The sequence below is a fragment of the Nycticebus coucang genome, chromosome 2 (genome assembly GCF_027406575.1).
Source record: "Nycticebus coucang isolate mNycCou1 chromosome 2, mNycCou1.pri, whole genome shotgun sequence".
NCBI lineage: Eukaryota > Metazoa > Chordata > Mammalia > Primates > Lorisidae > Nycticebus > Nycticebus coucang.
The window spans coordinates 28,714,602-28,736,434 of record NC_069781.1 but is presented as its reverse complement, the minus strand read 5'-3'; the positions used below and the strand labels follow the sequence as shown (position 1 = coordinate 28,736,434).

General features: G+C 41.7%; 1 protein-coding gene across 2 annotated transcripts in view; it reads right to left on the bottom strand.

Moving 5' to 3' along the window:
* Nucleotides 1-21,833, bottom strand: part of FRRS1L (ferric chelate reductase 1 like) — a 36,027-nt gene that overhangs the window by 12,613 nt on the left and 1,581 nt on the right. For both annotated transcript variants that reach the window (XM_053575063.1, XM_053575072.1), the window contains exons 2-4: nucleotides 6,996-7,080; nucleotides 5,559-5,697; nucleotides 1,876-2,122 (exon numbers count right to left, since the gene is read on the bottom strand). In XM_053575063.1, the coding sequence (XP_053431038.1) occupies nucleotides 1,876-2,122; nucleotides 5,559-5,697; nucleotides 6,996-7,080 (471 nt within the window). The remainder of the gene's footprint in view (nucleotides 1-1,875; nucleotides 2,123-5,558; nucleotides 5,698-6,995; nucleotides 7,081-21,833) is intronic.

Below are 21,833 nucleotides of genomic sequence, written 5' to 3'. Positions count from 1 at the left end.
AATCATGCACCTGCAGTCCACACCTACCTTGAAGGAAATCTAATCCCATACCCCTTTCTAGCCTTTGTTGAAAGTTTTCCCCTTTAAGAGACTTTAGAGAACAGATTTGATCAACAGAAAGGCATTAAAAGGGCGTTCAAGAAGCAAGAAAGGCACAAGCCTGTCTGGGAGGTAGGAATGTGACAGTTTTGCTATGAACGAGAATAACAACAGAAATCTTAAGAAAGCTCATCAGGTAAAGCAAGGCCAGATGTGGAGAGAGCATTGAACTTTAGGCTAGTCTGCCACATAGGAAAGATGTCCTTTTGAAAATGTAACACTTGCCAATTAGTTAGTAAAGCAATTTCAAACACTTGCTCTCATTCAACCCTTATAATAATCCTAAGGAGTAGGTATTATTATTATTTCCATTTTAGATACAAGGAAATGAAGTTCAGAATTAAGACAACGGGTTAAATATTATATAGCTACCAAGGGGCAGAACCAATACTCAAACTTAAATTTTTAGACTCCAAATCTCATCACTTTAAAAGAGTCAATTTCTCTAGGCTGAGATATAATTTATTTCCCAGGGTACTGAAAGTACTTGAAGATATAACTGCAGAGGCATAGTTGGTAGTCAGGGAAATCAGCAAATGAAAAAAGTGTCACCAATTTGCAGGCATTCAAGTGTTTTCCAAATGGCAACAGGCAAAACAAAGTAGATTATATAATCTCTAAACTGGTCAATGGAAATAAATTGCGGGGGGAGGGGGGGAAGATCAGGTTAGGCAACAGATAGTAAAGAAAGATGCAATTCCCAAGAGCCAGAATGCATTCTCAGTACAAGGACTGCAAACCTCACTCACTTCCATTCTTGGTCAGGCCTTTAGGCTGATCAACCAGAAGGAATACCCAAGACACAGTGTGACTTGATTTTAGCAGTCTTTAAAAGGTCTCACAATATTCTTGGGTCTTCATTGGGGAAATGCTCAAGAGCCTTGTCATCCAAAACCAGGTCATCAAGAAACCAACATCACCAGGGAGCTTGTGATGGGCAGAATCTCAGGCCCCACCTTACGCCTACAGACAACTGCATTTTAACAATATATGCAGGTAATTCCTACACACATGAAAATTTAAGAAGTAATGGGCTGAACTATTTATAGGACAATTTAAGGAGTAATGGGCTGAGCTATAGGACGATGGATATGTGATTGCCAGAATAGTCACAAAGCGAGCACTAATAAAATGCTTGGTGTCAACCCCTGGAGAAGTCTTCAGCAACGCTTTCCAATTCAGTATTTTTAATATTTACAGCATAGATGTTGAGAGTATTCCCTAACTTTGGAGTCAGACAGTTCAAGGATTAAATTTCACTTCTTCCATTAATTAGTTGTATGGCCTTGAGCATGTTTCTTAATGTCTCTAAAACAAGGGTAAGAATACCTAGACCTCTTGAGAATGCAGTGAGGAATAAATGAGATGGTGTGAGAATTAACGAGAGCCCAAATCCCACAAACAGCAAACATCTTAATGTCTCTAAAACAAGGGTAATAATACCTAGACCTCTTGAGAATGCAGTGAGGAATAAATGAGATGATATGAGAATTAACGAGAGCCCAAATCCCACAAACAGCAGACATGATCTGTTTCACTAAGCATGTAACACTATCCTGTCCTGCTCTCACTTTCCATGTATACCCCTTGTCCATTTGTTCGTCCATCTGTAGAGTAAGTCCATTATAACCTTTGGAAGGCAGGAGTCACATCGCTTTTTTCTTTACTATTATCCAGAGTGCGTATTACTCTCCTGTGCACATAGAACAGCTTCAATTAACAATGAACACAGCACAGTGGTGTCTGATGTTTAATCCAGATGCTAAAAAAGCTTACCCTGAATGGCTGGACCCCAAGCAAACAGATAATACCAACTCAAATGCAGATCAACAATTGTTTCATCTCTGGGCACATTCACAGGGCGTTTAAATCTGCAGGTGACGCGATTATTCTCAAACACTCCTTCTTCATCTCTGGCAGGATTTCTCTGAATCTCCTTTGCCCACTGGCCTACGTTGTAGAAGTGCTGTATGCGGACCCTGCCATTGTCATCATGGACACAGGCCATGACATCATCACCACCCTAACACGAAAGATAATTAAGAAGAAAAAAGTCAAAGGTTCATGTTTTACAAATTTGTCACCAGGTATATACAGTTCATCACCTCTGTAATTGGAAATCCCACTAAAAAATTCTTTTAAATGCCATTAAAAAGCCTTAACCAAGAGACCAAAGTTAGCATCACAAGAACTAGCCTGATGTTTGAAGAAGAATAAATCACCACCTATCTGGTATTCCTGCCCAAAACACAAACTAACCTAATTATCTAATTGTGAGAAGACAATCAGGCAAATTCAAACAGCCTATAATCTTCAAAGGAGTCAATGTGAAAGACAAAAAAAAAGAAAAAAGAAGAAAAGAAGCAACTACTTTAGAATAAAGAAGACTAACACTCCTAGGCAAGGGAGAGACTCCATCTCCGCTAAGAATTAAAAAATGAGGCTGGACTTTGTGGCTCCCGCCTATAATCCTAGCACTCCAGGAGGCCAAGGAGAGTGGATTGCTTGCGCTCAGGAGTTTGAGACTAGCCTGAGCAAGAATGAGACCCCATCTCTAAAAACAAAAAATAGCTGGGCATGGTGGAGGGTGCCGGTTGTCCCAGCTACTTGGGAGGCTGAGGCAAGCACATTGCTTGAGCCCAGGAGTTTGAGGTTGCTGTGAGCTACAACACCACAGCACTCTACCAAGAGTGACAAGGTGAGACTCTGGCTCAAACATAAATAAATAAATAAAAATAAAAAAAGTAAAATGAGCCAGGTGTCATGGAGGGCACCTGTGACCCCAGCTAACAGTGAAGCTAGAGGATTTCTTCAGTTCAGGAGTTTGAGATTGCTGTGAGCTATGATGATGCCATAGCACTCTACTCAGAGTGACAGAGTGAGACGGAAGGAAGGAAGGAAGAGAGGGAGGGAGGGAAGGAGGGAGGAAGGAAGACTAAAGAAAAACATTGAATGTAAATCTAGATGTTCCTAGACAGAATCCTGGGCCATAACCTAAAAATTTCTCTAAAGGACAGAAGTTGGACAACTGGTAACATTTGAAAGAAATCAGTATATTTGATAACACCTTCATATCAATGTTAAACTGTCTGAATTTTTAACAAGTGAACGGTATACGTAATAAGAGAGAACATCTTTGATTTTAGGAGATACCTGCTTAAGTATTTTGGGTTAAAGGGTCATGATTTGAACACCAAAGTTTCCAGAAAAAAAAAATATGTAAAATCTATGCATTAGGTTTTTAAAAACATTGACTCTGTGCTTTTTCTTGCGATAATAAGAGAATAAAAAAAAGAGACTTCTATGTATACAGATAATATCAGACTAGATATCTTAAAGGCCTTTAAAGAGCAGACTATCAAACATAAAATTTGAATGTTCCTCACCTCACTCCACCTCAGTCCTCTGAGCCCTCTAATTTAATAGGCCTATCATGAGTGCAAATATATTCCAGGACAGGAAGTGGCCACTGTCAAAGCACGCCCAGCTTCTTCTCCCACTGAACAAGAGCAGCAGATAAGTAATGTATCCGTGCTGTCTCACCACTTGAGCCCACTATCTTAGCGCATATACCCATTGTATTACCACCTGGATTGGGACCTGGTGGAAACTCATCCTCCTGATGATCACTCCAAGAGCAAAATCATCAGAGCGGCCACTGCTTAGACTGCTCCCCCAGTATTTTCCTACCACCCACCTGCAATCCATATCTAATCCACTTGCAAATCTTGTCAGTGCTACTTTCAAAACCTATTCAAAATCTGAACCCTGTCACCATCGTCACAACTGTAACCCTGCTCTGAGCCACCCTCCTCTCTCACCTGCACAAACCTCAGAATAGGCCAGGTGAGGAGAAAGGAAAGGGTCCTCCAGACAGCAGTGGTGGTACGTGCAGTGGTACAGAGGCCTAAGGAAGCCTGGCAGTTTGGGAAACAGAAGTGAGGTGAGAGTGACAGGGCTCCAGAAGAAAGAAGGAGGAAAGCAGGAGGGCAGAAAGAAAAGCAGAGGTCAGACAACAGCTGCCGGGCCCTGTCTGTTTCCAGCCCCAGGCCTTCCTAAGGCCCAAAGGTTTTCTTGCCCAAGACCCAGAAGTTTCATTCCCCTGTAGTCTTACAGATGCATACCTTTGCAGGGCCTCTTGGAAGGGGGAGTGTCGTTCCTGGCCCTTACTTTCTGTGTTTGGTTCTGAGACGTGCTCTGGGTAATGGAATGTTAGCAGCTGCACACTAGTAGCGGTTTGACCTATGCTCAGGTGGCTGTGATGCTGTGATATAATAAAAAATCAGCATCTAGTGTTTGCCCCTGGTTCCTGGCACAGAGCTCCTAAAACCTCTGGAATCTCAGGAGTATCTTTTGTACACTAATGAGATGACTGGTGGCCAGGGTGGGTGGGGGCCTAGCTAGCTTCAGGATGGAGCTGGTCTGTAGAAAGACCAAGGCACAATTAGGGATTGAGACTTTCAACCCTTCCTCCCAACCTCAGTGGGGGCAGCTGGTGGAGGAGGGAGGAGCTGCAGTTGAGTGCATGACCAAGGATCAATCACTTGATCACATCTACATAATGAAACAAAAACCTAAAAGGATAGGGTTTGAGAACCTTCATCTTTTTTTAACTTGCTATCACAAAGTCATAACTAATACAATCGTTAGGGAGAAGGGACCCTAAGAAAGGGGAGTGGGAAGAAAACCTGGCCTGCGGAACCAGGAAGTCTGGAGAGCCCATAAGAATAAATATATAAAGTAACCCAGGTAACCAATGACCAGTAGAAAAGGGCACTACTACCTGGAGGCACAGAAAGGCCAGTGAAAGACTTGCAGCCGATTGCAAATAGAGTAGCGGGTATTTTCATTGTTACAAAGGGGTTGCAACCCACAGGTTGAGAACCTCTGGAATAGAGTATTTATGCCCCTGCAGGCCTGGATTTCAAATAGAGTATTTATAGCTGTGCAGGCCTTTGTCTCCACTCACCTTTTCACCCTCGAGTGAGGGACCCACTTCCAGCTCTCTTTGGAAGTGCTCTAAACTTTCTCTTTGTTCTTCCTAAATACAATCTCTCTGTTCCCTGAAATTTGTGTTAGTTACCTTTACTTTCTATCCACAGTGCCTGTGCCGCTCCCTCTGGTTCTATTTTCAGTTTCCACTCACTTTTGCTTTCTTTTTTTTTTGTGATTTTTGGCCGGGGCTGGGTTTGAACCCGCCACCTCTGGCATATGGGACCGGCGCCCTACTCCTTGAGCCACAGGCACCGCCCCACTTTTGCTTTCAATGACTGCCATGCCTCGGTTGAACTTTCCAGCTCAGCCAAGTAATCGAAACAGGTCGACAGGATTCAGGGAACCGGGATCCCCGACCCCCAACAGTTATGCTACTTTGATCAATTTATTTGCCTCTAAAATCTAAAGTAGTACAGCCAACTAAAGAAAAAAAAAATTTGTTTTTACCTTGATTTGCCTCTTACCATTTTCTTGTCTGAAGAGAATCCAACTGCTACCCAGCCATCTGTGTCTGCGCTCAGCTCAAATTCCACGTCAGCCCCTATCATCCGATAGCTGAGAAAGTAGTCACAGGTCTCCGCATTACAGCCTGGTTTGCCATATCTAGAAGAGGTAGCAAAAGAGACATCACTACTTATTCAAAATACATTAAGAGAGCATCCACCATAAATCAGGCTGGATGATACTCAATATTATTAAATAAATTAGATCTTTGCTCCCTAAGACCTCAAAAACACAGTTTTCTTTAGTTAAAAGGAAGCTTGGAGGGGATTGGACCCACTTTATCCACATATGAACTGAGGTCCTCAGGGTAAGAAGGGGCTCCCCCGAGGTTGTATAGGAAGTCGGTGGCTGCAACAAGACTTGAGTCTGGGCCTCCCAACTCCCAGCCAGTGTTCCCTGCCTTAGAGTTTTTAAAATATCAGTTATTATGGAATTATTTCTAAATCCCCTTTAGAGGAAAAGGATTCTTTGAGTCAAAATTTCAATTGTTTTTGCTAATTAAATATATATTAATTCTTTCTTACTTGCAAATCAAACTAACACAAATTTATAAATTAAATATAAACTAAAAAAACCAGGAACAGTGAAATTCACAGCATTCATGTACCAGATTATATGCTTTTACCAGAAATACATTTCTGCTTCTGTGCATGTGGTTACATTTGACTGTACCGTGCAGGGTCTTTGGAGTTGAGCATGGTCTTATCTCTGACTGGAACACGATGGCTTAACTCTCCTCCACTTATTTCTGTTTGAACTGCTACAGACCCCTCATTTATACACTACACCCGTAAATACCCTCATCTGGTGTTCACTGAGCATGAATGAATGCATTATTTATTTATTTGTTCTATTTGGCTACTTGGTGCTAATGCAATCAGCAGTATAAGGTTATCCGGGTAGTGAGATTATGCACACACTTATCTTTTTAAAGAGCATGTTTGGAACTAAAACAGAACTTTTCTTACAGAGGTCTTGAGGATCCTTTCAGACTGGCAAGCCCTCATTGGAGGAACACCGTATTACACCACTCTCAGGATGACAGAAAATTGCAGCAAGGGGTGGGGCATTTACACTCAGATAGAAGATATCTGAAGGAACCGGACACAGGGTGCGGAGATCTGATTGAGGAGAGAGGTAAGAATATGCTACTATGCTGGCAGGGACACCCTGGGTGGCCAGGAGGAGATGTAAGATACAGGCAACATGGAACGAGGGTGGAAAGGATGAAAGGAGTTAAAGGGAATGGGCCAGAAAATGGCCCAGTACGTACCCTGCTGAAGTCATGAAGGCGTATGGGCCCCTGATTAGAAGCAACTGCATGCAATTTAAATATTACCCTGAGAAATACATCTGTTTCTCATCCTTAAAGTTATCCAGCTTGCAGTTCTACCAACCTAAAGCATCCTTTAGTTTTTCCACAGTCATCCACTTTGATTTTGGCAAACGGATCCACGGGAGGAGCAGTTGGGAAAGGGTAACCTGGGCAGTGAGAATGAAGAATTGTTAGAAAGTCCAGGAACAACCTGACCAGCGAGAATTTTTTTTCCTATGTGTTGACTGTTTTCTATCATACATATCTAGAAATGACTCAGAAAAGGACTTTGTTTCAGCCTAGTCATCCCCTTCCTGGGGGAGGGTATAGGGCACATGCCTTTGGACCCAACCCTCCATGCGAGCTGAGAACAGGTACACTCTTCTCATTTTATAGGCAATGAATCCAAGGCCCAGAGAGGGGGCATGAGTCATACAACCACTGGCTTACACTGTCTCCTGGGAGTTTGAAAACCACAGTTTGAATACAATACAAATGCGCTAAGAAAAAAACATTAACAACACAAAGGATGCACTTATGTGCTTGATAGTAGGGTTTTCTCATTTACATGTATAATAGGATTTTTTCCATTCCATTTTTAACTTTCCTTTTGCATTAAGCTGTACGTGACATTTTTCATATGTCACCAAATTCTTTTTTTTGTCACCAAATTCTTATAAACAGTTTCTAGCCACCATCTATCTTTCCATAAGATTACTTCTTACCATAATGCGTTAAACCGTATGTTGAAGAGTAAGACCTCATTATGCCTCCAGTTTGTAACAAGAATCTTTTTCTCCTAGGCTATATACTCGGTCTATACAGAAACCACGTGTGATTCATCTTATATTCCCTGTCCAGCATAGAGCACGGCACTGGACACTAACCAAGGGATTGTCAAATGAATTAATAAAATCACCCACCGACTTTAGGCAAGATATATAAATACAAACTTAAAAAAATTATTCTATTTTATTGGTTTTTCTTTTCTCATAAATAATGAAGTTTTTTCTTGTTGCTTTTTTTGAGACAGTCTCACTTTGTTACCCTGCGTAGGGTGCCAGGATGTCATCATAGCTCACAGCAACCTCAAACTCTGGGGCTTAAGCAATTCTCTTGCCTCAGCCTCCCAAGTAGCTGGGACCACAGGCACCCACCACAACGCCCAGCTATATTTTAGTTGTGGTTGTCATTGTTGTTTTAGCTGGCCCAGGGCCGGGTTCGAACCTGCCAGCCTCGGGGTATGTGGCTAGTGCCCTACCCACTGAGCTGGTGCTGCCAGGTGCCAGTTATTATTATTACTACTGGATTATCACTATTAAATTTTGTAAACCGTATGGGGTAACTAATAACCATTGGGGGAGATTGTTTCTTTAAGAAGAATGGTTTTCAGGCGGCGCCTGTGGCTCAGTGAGTAGGGTGCCGGCCCCATATACTGAGGGTGACAGGTTCAAACTTGGCCCCGGCCAAACTGCAACAAAAAAAAAATAGCCAGGCGTTGTGGTGGGTGCCTATAGTCCCAGTCTCATTTTCTTTCTTTCTCTTTCTTTCCTTTTTTTTTTTTTCCCCAGAGTCTCCACTCTGTTGCCCAGGCTGGAATTCAGGGGTGTCGTAATAACTCACTGCAATCTTGAACTGGTGGGCTCAAACTATCTCCTGCCTCAGCCTCCAAAGTAGCTGGGACCTCAGGCATTTTCCACCATGTCCGGCCCAACTCAGGAGGCTGAGGCAAGAGAATTGCCTAAGCCCAAAAGCTAGAGGTTGCTATGAGCTGTGATGCCACGGCATTCTACTGAGGGCGACAAAGTGAGACTCTGTCTCTAAAAAAAAGAAAAAAGAAAAAAAGAAGAATGGGTTTCTAAACTCTATATAAAAATAAATTTGGTGGGGCCTTGGCGTGTGTCACACTTTATGGGGGCAAGACATGATTGCAAGAGGGACTTTGCCTAACAATTGCAATCAATGTAACCTAGCTTATTGTAACCTCGATGAATCCCCAACAATAAAAAAATAAAAAAAAAAAAGAAAAGAAAAATAAATAAATTTGGGGCCAGGTATGGTAGCTTATGCTTGTAATCCTACAACTCTGGGAGGCCAAAGCTGAAGGATCCATTGGGGCTAGGAGTTCAATACCAGCCTGAGCAGGATTGAGGCCCTGTCTCTTCAACAAACAGGAAAAACTGGACTCTGTCTGGAAAAAAAAAAGGAAAGAAAGAGAGAGAGAAAGAAAGAAAATGAGAGAGAGGAAAATAAAGAAAGAGAAAGGAATGAAAAGAAAACTGTGGAACAATACTCACACATGTTCTGAACTAGTTTATTCACGTTGGGAAATGGCTTCATGGGGCTTTTCGAGCACTTATTTTCTACTATCTTACATGTTTCTAAAATTTGGACTGAGAACTTATGTTCTATCAAATGTACCTGGGCAGGAATTTAATAACATAGTTTTCTCTTATTTTGCAAGCTGTTGAAAAATAATTTTACCTCGTCCCTGGTTCCTGAGAGAGACTTAAGTCCTCATAATTTCCCAGGTAATGGGAGTGTCTTTGTTCTTCATGAGCCTATTGGGTCACTGAGTTTTTGATAAGAGATGACTCAGAAGGGAGGCTGGTCATATGATTAGAAGGTTGGAAAAATAGAAGAAGAAAAAGAAGGTTGCATCTTTGTGCTAGCCCCTCCTCCAGAGAGAGAAAAGGGGCTGGAGATTGAATTCAATCATGCCTACATAGTGAAACCTCAACAAAAACCCTGGACACTGAAACCTAGTGGAGCTTCCTAGAGGACGTGTTTGGAGGGAGATGTCTTGAGTCCAGGAGGAGAGACCATGGAAACTCTGCATTTGGGGGGGCTCCCACCCCTCACCTCATGTGTCTTTTCATTAGATATTCCTGATTTGTAAACTTTACATAAAACTATAATAGTAAGGATAGCACTTTCCTGAGTTCTGTGAGACATTCCAGCAAATTATAAAACCTGAAGGGGGTTGTAGGAAGGCCTGGCATTTACAGCCTGTTGGTCTGAAGTGTGGTCAGTGTTGTGAACCATGCTCTCTAACTTGTGGGGTCTGCACTAACTCTGCATTCTTGGTGCCAGAACTGAATCACAGGACAGCAGTCAGGGGGTTGATACAAGAATATAAGCAGGGAAAAATGACATTTTTTTTCCCTAAAATTAAATGATCTCTTACCATTTGGTATAAAATAAGTTTGGGCCATGTGCCAATATCTTGTCTCTCAGCTATAACCCAAACTTCTACAGGCTAAGTACTCTGCTGGCCCTCAGCAACTCCATTTCATCCTTACAGTTGCAAAGTTGGTTTGAATTTCCAGCTTTTGCCGGGCTCCCATAACCAGCCTCATCATGCTGCTCAAAGGTACCAGCAGCAGCTACACAGAACCCCTTTCTCAAGGATGGGTCCCAGCTCTGGGAGGCCCCTCACCTGAGCCTTTCTGACAACCTGAAGCCCTTATTCTTTGCCACTCCAGCCCCAGGGGTGTAGCTGTTTCTTGGCACTCCCTTTTTGCTTCTCTGGTCCCCCAGCACCTCCTTAGATAGCTCCGTGGATGGTCATCTGTTTAAAAAGCTAGTATGATTTCTCTTTCTGACTGGACCTTGATTGATACGGAGCAAATGGATCAATCCTTGAACATTGATACAATGTATCTGCCAAAACTGTAGCTTATTAGCCGTGATCATTTTGAAGGTGAGAGAATAATGATATTCAATAGGATCTATGTTTTACATGCACTATTCTATTAGAAAATTATTTTGATCGTAGAATTTTAAGTAACTTAGGTGCACATAATTAAATTGATTTTTTTGGTTTATGGAATACTCATTATCAGTCTGCACAAAACCCAATCTTAGATTTTCCCTGAATCTATCCCTAACTTCATTTTCCTCCCCACCTTAGATACTAGATCTAGTCTATTTTGTGTATATTCTTCTGGCAAGGATGGAAGTTTTAACAAAAATAAATACTCTGACGCACACATTGCAGAAAATATTTTACTGTGAGAAAGTGAAAAGACACATTAGCAATAATGGATACCAGATAACATGGGGTGGAGGGGAAGGTTCCCAACTCATTCAGTTCCATGGAGCATGGAATTCTGCCCAGCCAAGGCAAAGTCCTGCCAGTCTGCAAAAGGTCTTTTCCATTCCCAACACCACCATCAGAAAGTCTACCATGATTCCTTATAATTACCAAAACTGCCTTCAGCAGAACCTGGATCAAAAGTTCAAGTTCTAGGTACAATTTCTCATTCTGCCTATAGTATCATCTTGTCACACTGTCTGTAGCTACACTGTGCCAGCCAATCCATGACTGGTCTGGAAATTCCCAACCCATGTGTTTTTCTTATGTAGGTGTGCTTTTGAAAAATGTGTCATCTGCATAAACGATACTGTGCAGTAAACCTCATTTTGTTTATTTTCCTTAGGAAGTTGATCTACATATGAAGACTGAATATTATTCAATCATTGAGAAAACTAAGTACTGATGTCTGCTACAACATGGATAAACCTCAAAATCATTGCTTAGAACAGGGGTGGAGACACTGTTCATGTTGGAAGGCTGATTTCATTGATCTGTAATCAAATAGGACCACATTCAAGAAACTTCAATTAGATATACTTTAAAATATCCATTATTTTGTAAAAATCTAACTACTATATACTCAATAATTTAGAAAAATGAAAGCTGTTGTTTTTAAAGTTAACCAGGCTTTCAATGACTTTGTCGTGCCTGCTTTTTGTTGGAAAGTATTGGAATATTTGGTTGCAGTATGGAGGTCCTCTAGGATGGGTGTCAGTCATTTGTGACCTTAAGGGCATATTGATCTGGGTTAGGTAGGAGAATGTAGATTCACAGCAATAAGTGGTTGAAAAGAAAGCATTTTTCCTGCATGTCGCTGAAGACATGGGTGTTCTATACTGCATTTTCCCCTATTTTAATTTAATCTGCTTTAGGATCAAACATTGATTTTAAAATGTTATCTAGCGAGAACTCAATGAATTCTAGCTGTCATTCTTTAGGTGCCTTGGTGAGGTCAACTAGGTGAGGCTGAAATGCTAAGTTGAGTATGATGTCATGATTCTCAAAGTCAGGGAACCTGTCTTTGGATTTTCTAATTAATAGGTCTGTGACAGCTGTGTATTCTTCAAACGCTCATCATATATCATCCTACTCATCAATGAACTTTGCTAACTTGGGAAAATGTTCACCCAAAATTTCCTTTTGAAGTAGTGCTATTTCCTTTTGAAGTAGTGTTTTGAAAAAAGATAGTTTTTTGAAATGCTTGGATTTTGTTGCCACATGTCACATATAGACTTAGTTTTACCTTGGAAAGAAATATTCAAGTTGTTTCGATTTGACATAATATCACACAGAAATGCTGCATTCCTACAGAAATCATCTTTCAATAATTTACATTGCTGATTCTGTACTTCATAAAATTGAACTATCTGTTCTCATAGAGATAAAATTTTGGCTAACACCTTTCCCCGCAGTTGCCAAATCTACACTGAATTATTTTCATCATTCAACTTCAGCATGTTATGAAACTGATGATGCCACGTTGCATTTGCATACATATAGTTAACAATACTTACAACTTGTTGCAAAGTGTCGCTTAAAGTAGTAGCTTTAGCACAGAGATTTTGCTGATACAAGATACAATGAAAAGAAACGAGCTGGATCTGTTAATACTTTTTTTTTTTTTTTGTAGAGACAGAGTCTCACTGTACCGCCCTCGGGTAGAGTGCCCTGGCGTCACATGGCTCACAGCAACCTCTAACTCTTGGGCTTACGCGATTCTCTTGCCTCAGCCTCCCGAGCAGCTGGGACTACAGGCGCCGGCCACAACGCCCGGCTATTTTTTTGTTGCAGTTTGGCCGGGGCTGGGTTTGAACCCGCCACCCTTGGCATATGGGGCCGGCGCCCTACTCACTGAGCCACTTTTTTAATCTGCTTCACAGGCATAAATACACTCACTAAATTTACCCGATTTTGATTAATTTCACGACATTCATCTTGAAAGTTAATGAAGATATCTGTTCCCCATGTTGTTTGCAAGTATTCCCAAAGCAAGTAACTCTTCATAGCAAAGAGAATCTTCTGTTATGACCCGAATGAAGTATAAAACCTGCACTGAGGCAGTAGTTGATTCATCCAAAGTGATTGAAAATACATATTTTCCATTCGAAGTATTTCATGAATTTGTTCATGCTGCTGATCAGTTATGGTTCTTCATGAAAGAAGTTGTACTTTGAAACATTGTTGGAGTCTAAGCATCCTACAATTTCAACAACACATGCTTTCACAATGTCCACATCACTGAATGGCTTTCTTTTTTCCCTTAGTATATAAGCTACTTTATAAATTGAAAAGAAAATGAGAACATTGGGTAGCATTATTTCTAGGTCTTATTGCTGCATAAAGAATTGTCCTTGGTTTTGCTTTTCATCTTTTAACTTCTCCAATACCTTTCACGCCTCTCCTTCTAATGTAAAATGTGTGGTCCTTCTGAGTGTAATAATGCTGATGAGCATTGGCTTTCCCTAATGTTGACATCTCACTATCACAAAGCAAGAAAATCATCATATCTTTAGCAGAAACAAGATAATATTGCAATTCCCAAGCCTCATTAAAAATTTTGTTCTGAGTTCTCTTCGTCTTCTTTGACATGTTAGGCTGTTAAGCAGACAAAATTAAAAAATGCTGTTGAGCTGTGCAACTATTCCCAAATTCCACTTCATACAGAAACATAGTGCACCGTTGTCAAGAGTGGATGACAGGTGTATTCGACCATCATAAACTCTCAGTAACCAGCCTCCTGCGGTACTAGCACCAGTCAGATGTGGGGAGTTAGAACTAAATCCTAAGTGTAACAGCTGTCAACTCATCCCTTATGCTCACTAACATTTTAATTGTACTGGTCAATCTGGGAGGGTGATTTTGTTGAAACATATTTTATTCTTTGGTATTTTAAATGTTCACTTCAAAAATAAAAAGATAAAAGATAAACAAAAATGTATTAATAAAAGTAAAAGCTTTTGTTCTGTAAAGTTTGGATTCAATCAAAAGGCTACACTTAAGAACCTAGAAGGCCACTCTGGGCTTAGAAGAGAGTAACAAATGACCACCTATTATATAATCTCATTTACATGAAATGTCCAGAACAGACAAATACTGAGATAGAACAATCAGTGTTTGCCTAGAGCTGGGGTTGAGGAGAGGAAGATGAAAAGACTGTCATGGCTCAAGGGTAGAGGATTTCTTTGGAGGTGATGAAAACATTCCAAAATTGATTGTGATAATGGTTACACAACCCTGTGAATATACTGAAAGCCACTGCATTGTACACTTTAAATGGGAAGGAGTGAATTGTATGGTGTGTGGGTTATATCCCAATAAAGCTGCTGCAAAAAGAGAAATGGATGTTTTGCATACTACTCCCTGAAACCCAGTTCTCTTCCAAAAGCACACAAAAATAACAAAATGTCAATAAATGAACAGAAACAAGAGGAGCAAAGACGGATTATACAAAAGACTAACAGAGGTGACTGAGCAACAAAGAAACTTTCTGATAGAAAGGTCACCAGTGCTTTCAACTAGAGGACCCCAGGACAGCCCTGAACTTGGATTGGTCACCTTGAAACCTACAAGCAATGGAAAATGAAAGTCAGTACATGGAGACAGTAGAATCCAGGCCTCTTTAGCCTTGAGACCTGATTAACTAGTTAATTGATTAACTTTAATCACTTTAGTGCCAGTGAAATACACAAGAGAAGTAGCAGAGGGCAGTGGTCATACAGCTTGGGTGCTGAGGTCATCTCTGTAGACACTGACATGGTGGGAGACCACACATTGTCAGGACCCTGCATCTTCTCTCCCGGCACTGCTATTGATAAGTCCTGGAAGACATCCCAGGACTCTCCATTTTTTTTAGAGTCTCAGGTTCTGGTCATTGTAGGACCACTCAACAGAGGTGCCTGTGCCACTCAAGTGACAGCTCTGGGTTTTCTCTGAGTTGCTGGTGGCGGCGAGTGTGGATGTGATCATTGTCCCTTTGTCTTTGTTAGTGATTTCCTGAATTGTATCTTCCAGGTCATTTGATGGGTCTTTCAGCAGTTACACTGAATTTGTTTTTCCATTTGTGTTTCTAACTTCTGGATACCCTTTTGTTCTCTGACTGCAGCCTTTTTATGGGAATTGATCCAGGAATCTTCCAGAAACCATTTCCAAGGCATCGGCTCCCTGAGCAGAAATCAAATCTGGGCCATGATGGGGACAGTGTGGAATCTTAGCACTGGTCTACAGAATGAAGGGCCTGTTCCTTGTGTTATTACCCTGTTTCCCCGAAAATAAGACAGTTGTCTTATTTTAAGGTGTGCTCCCAAAGATGCGCTAGGTCTTATTTTCAGGGGACGTCTTAGCTTTTCTGTAAGTAGGTCTTATTTTCGGAGGATGTCTTATTTTCAGGAAAACAGGGTAGCTTGTTTGATCTCCTTCCATTTTTAGTGAGCTATAGTTTGCACACCACAAAATTCTCCATTTTTAACTGTACAAATCTGTCATTTTTAGTATCTTCACAAGGTTATGCAACCATCATCACTATCTAATGTGAACAATTCCAAGAAGAAACTGTGTACCTATTAGCAATCACTCCCCCTTCTCCTCCCCAGAGCCCTTGGCGACTACTGATCTACTTTCTGTCTCCATGCATTTACCTGGTTTGTACATTTTTCAGCAAAGGAATCATACTGGCTCTTATCAGTTAGTGTAATATTTTAAAGCTTCATTAATATTGTAGTGTGCATGTGTATTAGAACTTCATTCCATTTTATGGCTAAATAATATTCCATCCTGTGGACTACACGTGTTTATCCATTCATCTGCTGACAGACATTTGGGTTGTTTCCACTTGGGGGCTATGATGAATAATGCTGCCAGGTACATGCTTTTGCACAAACATGTTTTCAATTCTTTTAGAGAACGGCTGCATCCTTTTGTGCTTAACTCAAAAGTGCTTAACTTTTGAGGAACTCCCAAACTGCCAAAGTAGTTGTACCATTTCACCCTGTATTAACAAGGTATTAGGGTTCCAATTTCACCACATCCTCACCAATTGTTATTGTCCTTTTTTAAAAATTATAGCCATTGTTAAAAAAAAAAAGGTCTAAAAAAAATTATAGCCATTGCAGTGGCTGTGAAGTGGTATCTCATGATTTTTGCATTTACTTAATGCTCAGTGATGTTGAGCATCTTTTCACGTGCTTGTGCCATATTTGGAAATATGTCTTTCTAAAGGCTGTCCCTATTTTTTAATTGGGTTATCTGCCTTTTTATTAAGTTGTAACAATTACAACTTAATTAGCTTTTTAATATCTGTGGTGTCTATGGGTTCAGATGTTTCTGTAAGGGTGTTTTAGGAGGGGATTTACATTAAAATTGATGGACTCTGAGTAAAGCAGATTGCCCTCCATAATGGGAGTGGGCCTCATCCAATCAAAGGCCTGGAAAGAACAAAGAGTGACCTCCTCCCAGCAGTGCAGCAGCAGCTGGTCTTTGGACCTGAGCTGTAACGTCAGCTCCTCCCTGGAGTCTCCAGTCTGCCAACCCACCCTGCAGACTGCAGACTTGCCAGCCTCCATAATACGAGCCAATTCCTTACAAAAGAAGTCTCTTTGTATAAACACATATCCTCTTTGTTTTGTCTCTCTACAGAACCATGACTAAATAAACCTATTAATATTTCCAAAGAATCACTTTTGGCCTTGTGGATCTTCTTTACTGAATATTTATTTCTTAATTCTGCTACAGCCTTATTATTTCCCTCTACTTTTAGTTTGTTCTGTTCTTTCTCTCACTTTATAATTTCCAGCCTTTCCTGTTGGCTGTTTAAATCCAACAGCCAACTATAATCCCACTGCCCACCCACAGCCTCCCAATCTGGAAAGCTCAGTCCCGGCCGTCCCCCGTCCCCCGTCCCCTACCTGGCCCCTTCACCCAGTCATCTCTTCCTGCTGTTCCTCCCTCAGAAATGGAGCCTGCCTTTTAGTTGTGGTTCTGCCTCTTGTCCAGTTTCTGACTTCTCTCCCACTCCGTCCGCCACGCGCCATCTTTATAAAGCAAAAGTCGGACCCTGTCACTCCTCTGCCCCTGACCCCACTTGCCACACTCTACCTCCTCGACACCTGTCTCCTTGAGTCTTGAGATACGTGGCTTGAACCACCCAGAATAAGCCAGCTCTTCCCTCTCAGCTTCATTTAATCTATTCACCCATTTTTTTGATTTTTTTTTTTTTTTTGGCTTGTTCCTTTCACTCCATTTTCCATTTTGATGTGTTTTCTCCCCCCTTGAAAATAAAAACCTGGATAAGACTAAATAACATAGATTTGGGACTTTACAAAGAAAGCTGTATAAATTTTTTCTCCTTCCCTTTTTTTTTTTTTTAATTAAATCATAACTGTATACAATGATACGATTACGGGGCATCATACACTCACTTCATCCTTCCTTCTCTTTCTTTCCTCTCTCATGGGCTCTATAAACCTTCCAATAACTGTTCTGTATTGCAGAACAATTAACAGCCATTGTTTTCTTCTTCATTTTTTCTGTCATCATTTCCTCCCTTCAGATATTCCTATAACATTCCTGATTGATATTTCAGAGTCTCAATATGGTTTTGTGGTTTCCATTCTTGTCTAATGCATGGACACTGTCTGTTCCTTTTTTGCAATCCCTTGAGCCTATTTTGCCATACTCTACCGGATGGTTAATGGCTTCTGGCTTGCTATTTATGGCTTCTAATTAACTGCTTGGATCACGGTGTTCAGGTATTAATTTAGCACTTGATTCCTTGAAGTCTTAACCAGAAAATGTTTGGCCACATCCTTCAGTTTTATCTCTGAGAAGCACCGCATCGGCCTCTTCCTGGACTGCCCCAAGGGTTGTTTCTACTCTCTTCAGAGTCAGATAATGAAGTAAAAATGCCGAGAGACTTTGTAAAATTCCACACCCAAGTGAACGTAGCGTTCATGGTGGCACCCCAAAGCTTACCAACCTACAGTCCTACCCATATCACTTCCAAAGCCCTCAAGTTCATGTGTAAAAACACTCAATTCTGCCTATAAATCCATTGCCTCCTGCAGGTCCACACTAGCAGGCAAGACACCTTCTTGAAGTCAATCAATAACCCCACCCCCACCCCCATTCTCTGCTACTTTCTGAATGACTTTAGCTAAGATATTTAAATTGTCTGTGGGTCAGTTTAACTCTAAAGTGAAGGTAATAATAGACTTGCAGTATTGCCGTAAGAATTAAAGTTTATATGGATAAGGGTCCTTATACGGCAGACAGTAAGCACCTATTTAAAGTTGGCTCTACTTAGTGTATTAGCAAGCTAGATTCATGGAGGATACAAAGATAAATCTGATGTACACTGTTACCTTTAAAGAACTTTCTGATTACAGGGTGAGGAGTTAGGCCTCCACATACCATACACACTACGCATGGACAGGATATAGGGAGCCCAGTAAACTTCTTCCCTTTGCCCCAGGATCTGTCCTCCTCTCCACTTCCTTACTAGCCCTTTCCCAAGAAAGGAAAAATTGTGATCAGAAGTCTATGGTCAATCATGGATCGAGCAATGTTTTACAAGTGGTCATATCATCATGCCTTTAAAATACACAACTGCAGGGCGGCACCTGTGGCTCAGTGGGTAGGGTGCCGGCCCCATATACTGAGGGTGGTGGGTTCAGACCCGGCCCCGGCCAAACTGCAACCAAAAAATAGCCCGGCATTGTGGCGGGCGCCTGTAGTCCCAGCTACTTGGGAGGCTGAGGCAAGAGAATCGCTTAAGCCCAGGAGTTGGAGGTTGCTGTGAGCTATGTGAGGCCACGGCACTCTACCAAGGGCCATAAAGTGAGGCTCTGTCTCTACAAAAAAAAAAAAAAAAAAGCAACTGCAAATAGTGTTCTGTTTTTTATTTCTAGTCTCTAGGTTCTAAGGGCAGGCTAGGTAGCATGTTAGCATCATCCATGTAGCTGGCTGGGTTAGAACTCAAGGTCTATTCCTCAAACGTGGCCATCTTAGCAGCAGGGAGAAGGAAGCAGGAGGCTTCACTTGGGACTTAACTCTAAGCCAATGCTCAACTCAGTCATACTTTTTTCAGAGAACCCTCCAAGTAGGGTATTTTCCCACAATCAAATGGTAATCTGTATGCCACTGTTCTATCAGGGGTCCTCAAACTGCGGCCCACAGGCCATATGAGGCAGTGTGATTGTATTTGTTCCCGTTTTGTTTTTTTACTTCAAAATAAGATATGTGCAGTGTGCATAGAAATTTGTTATAGTTTTTTTTTTTTTTAAACTACAGTCTGGCCCTCCAACGGTCTGAGGGACAGTGGAACTGGCCCTCTGTTTAAAAAGTTTGAGGACCCCTGATTCTGTGTTGAGAACCTCAGGGAAAGAGGTCTGAGGGGTAGGATTCGGGCACCGAGAGCAGAGGGTCATGGCAGGATTACAAACCATGCTGTGGGACAGTATCCTTGCCTAGTGGCAGGGGACAAGAATAGGAGAAAATAAGAGAAGGCTTCCTGAAAGAGGTGGCATGTGAACAGAGACCGTAGGGTGCATGATATAAGCTGGAACAGTGGGAACTCCAAGAATTCTGAAAACTAGGGCGGCGCCTGTGGCTCAGTGAGTAGGGCGCCGGCCCCATATGCCGAGGGTGGTGGGTTCAAACCCAGCCCCGGCCAAACTGCAACAAAAAAATAGCCGGGCGTTGTGGTGGGCGCCTGTAGTCCCAGCTACTCGGGAGGCTGAGGCAAGAGAATCGTGTAAGCCCAAGAGTTAGAGGTTGCTGTTAGCCGCGTGACGCCACGGCACTCTACCGAGGGCCATAAAGTGAGACTCTGTCTCTACAAAAAAAAAATAAAATAAAATAAAAAGAATTCTGAAAACTAGCAAGGACAAAACAGAATTTAAATAAAAGAAAAAAAAACACATTAGGGAATTTGTTTGTTTTTGAGAAACCAAATTGGCCAGTGTCCAGGCTCTGGATGTGAGGGCTGCAGGCAATCTGGACACTGGGGAACTAGTCCTTTTACAAGGTAGATAATGGTCAGTGGGCTCTTCCACGGTTCAGTGAAATCCCCAATCCTACCTCCATCATCAAAAACCTCAGTTTCTTGGCAACTCGGAACATGAGAAGTGAGCATCTTTCATAAAGGGAAACAAGTAGCCCAATAACTAGAAAAGGTCAAACCCAATTGTCTTGATAGAATAGTTTAATAAAGGCAATATTTCCACCTCTTGTCTGCCACTTCCTCCAAGGTCAAATGCCCTTCTCCACTGAATCCTTCCGAGGAAAGCTCACCCATTACCTTGCGTCTCCTGAATCCACTGAGTCTTCGTCTTCATGCTATCAGGTGTCACCTTGATATGGGACACCCCTCCTTCCTGTTTCTGCTTCTCTCTCTCTAGCAGCCCCTCCTCAGTCCCCCTTTAAGGCTGAATCATTGACTCTCTCTGAGCATCTTGGAAAAGTCTCTATTAAGGACTCAGCGGTCTAACGCCCAGGTCCAAGGTACCCTAGCAGAGGTGCTGCCTCTGACAGGCCCACCCCACAAACATCCCCACTAGCACCTAGCAGATGGTAGTACAATCTATATTTGAGAAGTGAAACTGTCAGAAGAGGACAGGAAAAGAATGAAGAGTGAAACTCCCAGGGTGAGGGAAGGGGAGGGGTGAGAGATGGTTATAAAAGGAAGGGGGGCCAGAGAAAAAGTTTCCAATAAAGGAGTTAAGTTTCATCCAGGGAGCATCACAGATTTTTTAGTGCAACACCAACAGGCTTAGGGGTGGGCTTTGTTGGTTTTAAGCGCAGAATAGGGTTGGGGGGACAAGATGACACACCAGGGATTTGTACACATCATAAGCCCTGCTGCCCCCCGAATAGTCATCTCACCTAAATGCCCCCCTCTTCTGTCTCACTAGAGTCTTTCGTACTTACTAGCTGGACTCTATGAAGCTGTCCTTGATGGCTGCAGCCCACCTGATATCTAGGTTCATAAAACTGGACTATTTAAGAAAAGTCCATTCTCTCTGAATGTACAAATTGACATAAAGAATACGACTTTGTCCTTCATTTGTCAGATATATGTGTCCAATCAGAATATAAACTCTCATGTGCCACATTTACGTCACCTGGCAGTACTAGCCTGGGTACAGAATGAATATGCATTAGATGATTTCAGAAACAGATGGGCTTTGGAATATTCTTTTCTAGAGTGATAGATTCTGCTTCTGCTTTTTGTCTTCCTACCTCCCCAATTTCTCTTTCTCCCTGCCCATATGGCTGCCCAACTAGAAGACTGTATTTCCCAGCCTCCCTTGCAGCTAGGTCATGTAATTATGTTTTTGTCAAATGAATATGAGCAGTAGAGATTTGTGAAAACAGCCTAAAAGGTAACTGCTTGCCCTGAACTTCTCTTTTTTCTTTCCTCAACCTCAAACAAGAACATGCAAACAACCTGGCTTCTACTGCATATTCTTGGGGATAGCGGAGCAGCAAGATGGAAGGAACCTGAGTCCCTGAATGATCTTTTGGCACAGAGTTGCCCCACCAGCCCCAGACCAGCCAGATTTTTATCTGAGAGAAAAATAAACTATCTTGTTTAAGCCACTACACATTGGAGTCTGTTTCAATAGTTAAGCCTCTATCGAAGGAACATACTTCCTCAAATCTATTCTTTCCACTTACTTTAATACACTAATTATAATTTTTTTATTATTAAATCATAGCTATGAACATTAATGCGATCATGGGGCACCATACACTGGTTTTATAAACAGTTTGACACATTTTCATCACACTGGTCAACATAGCCTTCCTGGCATTTTCTTAGTTATT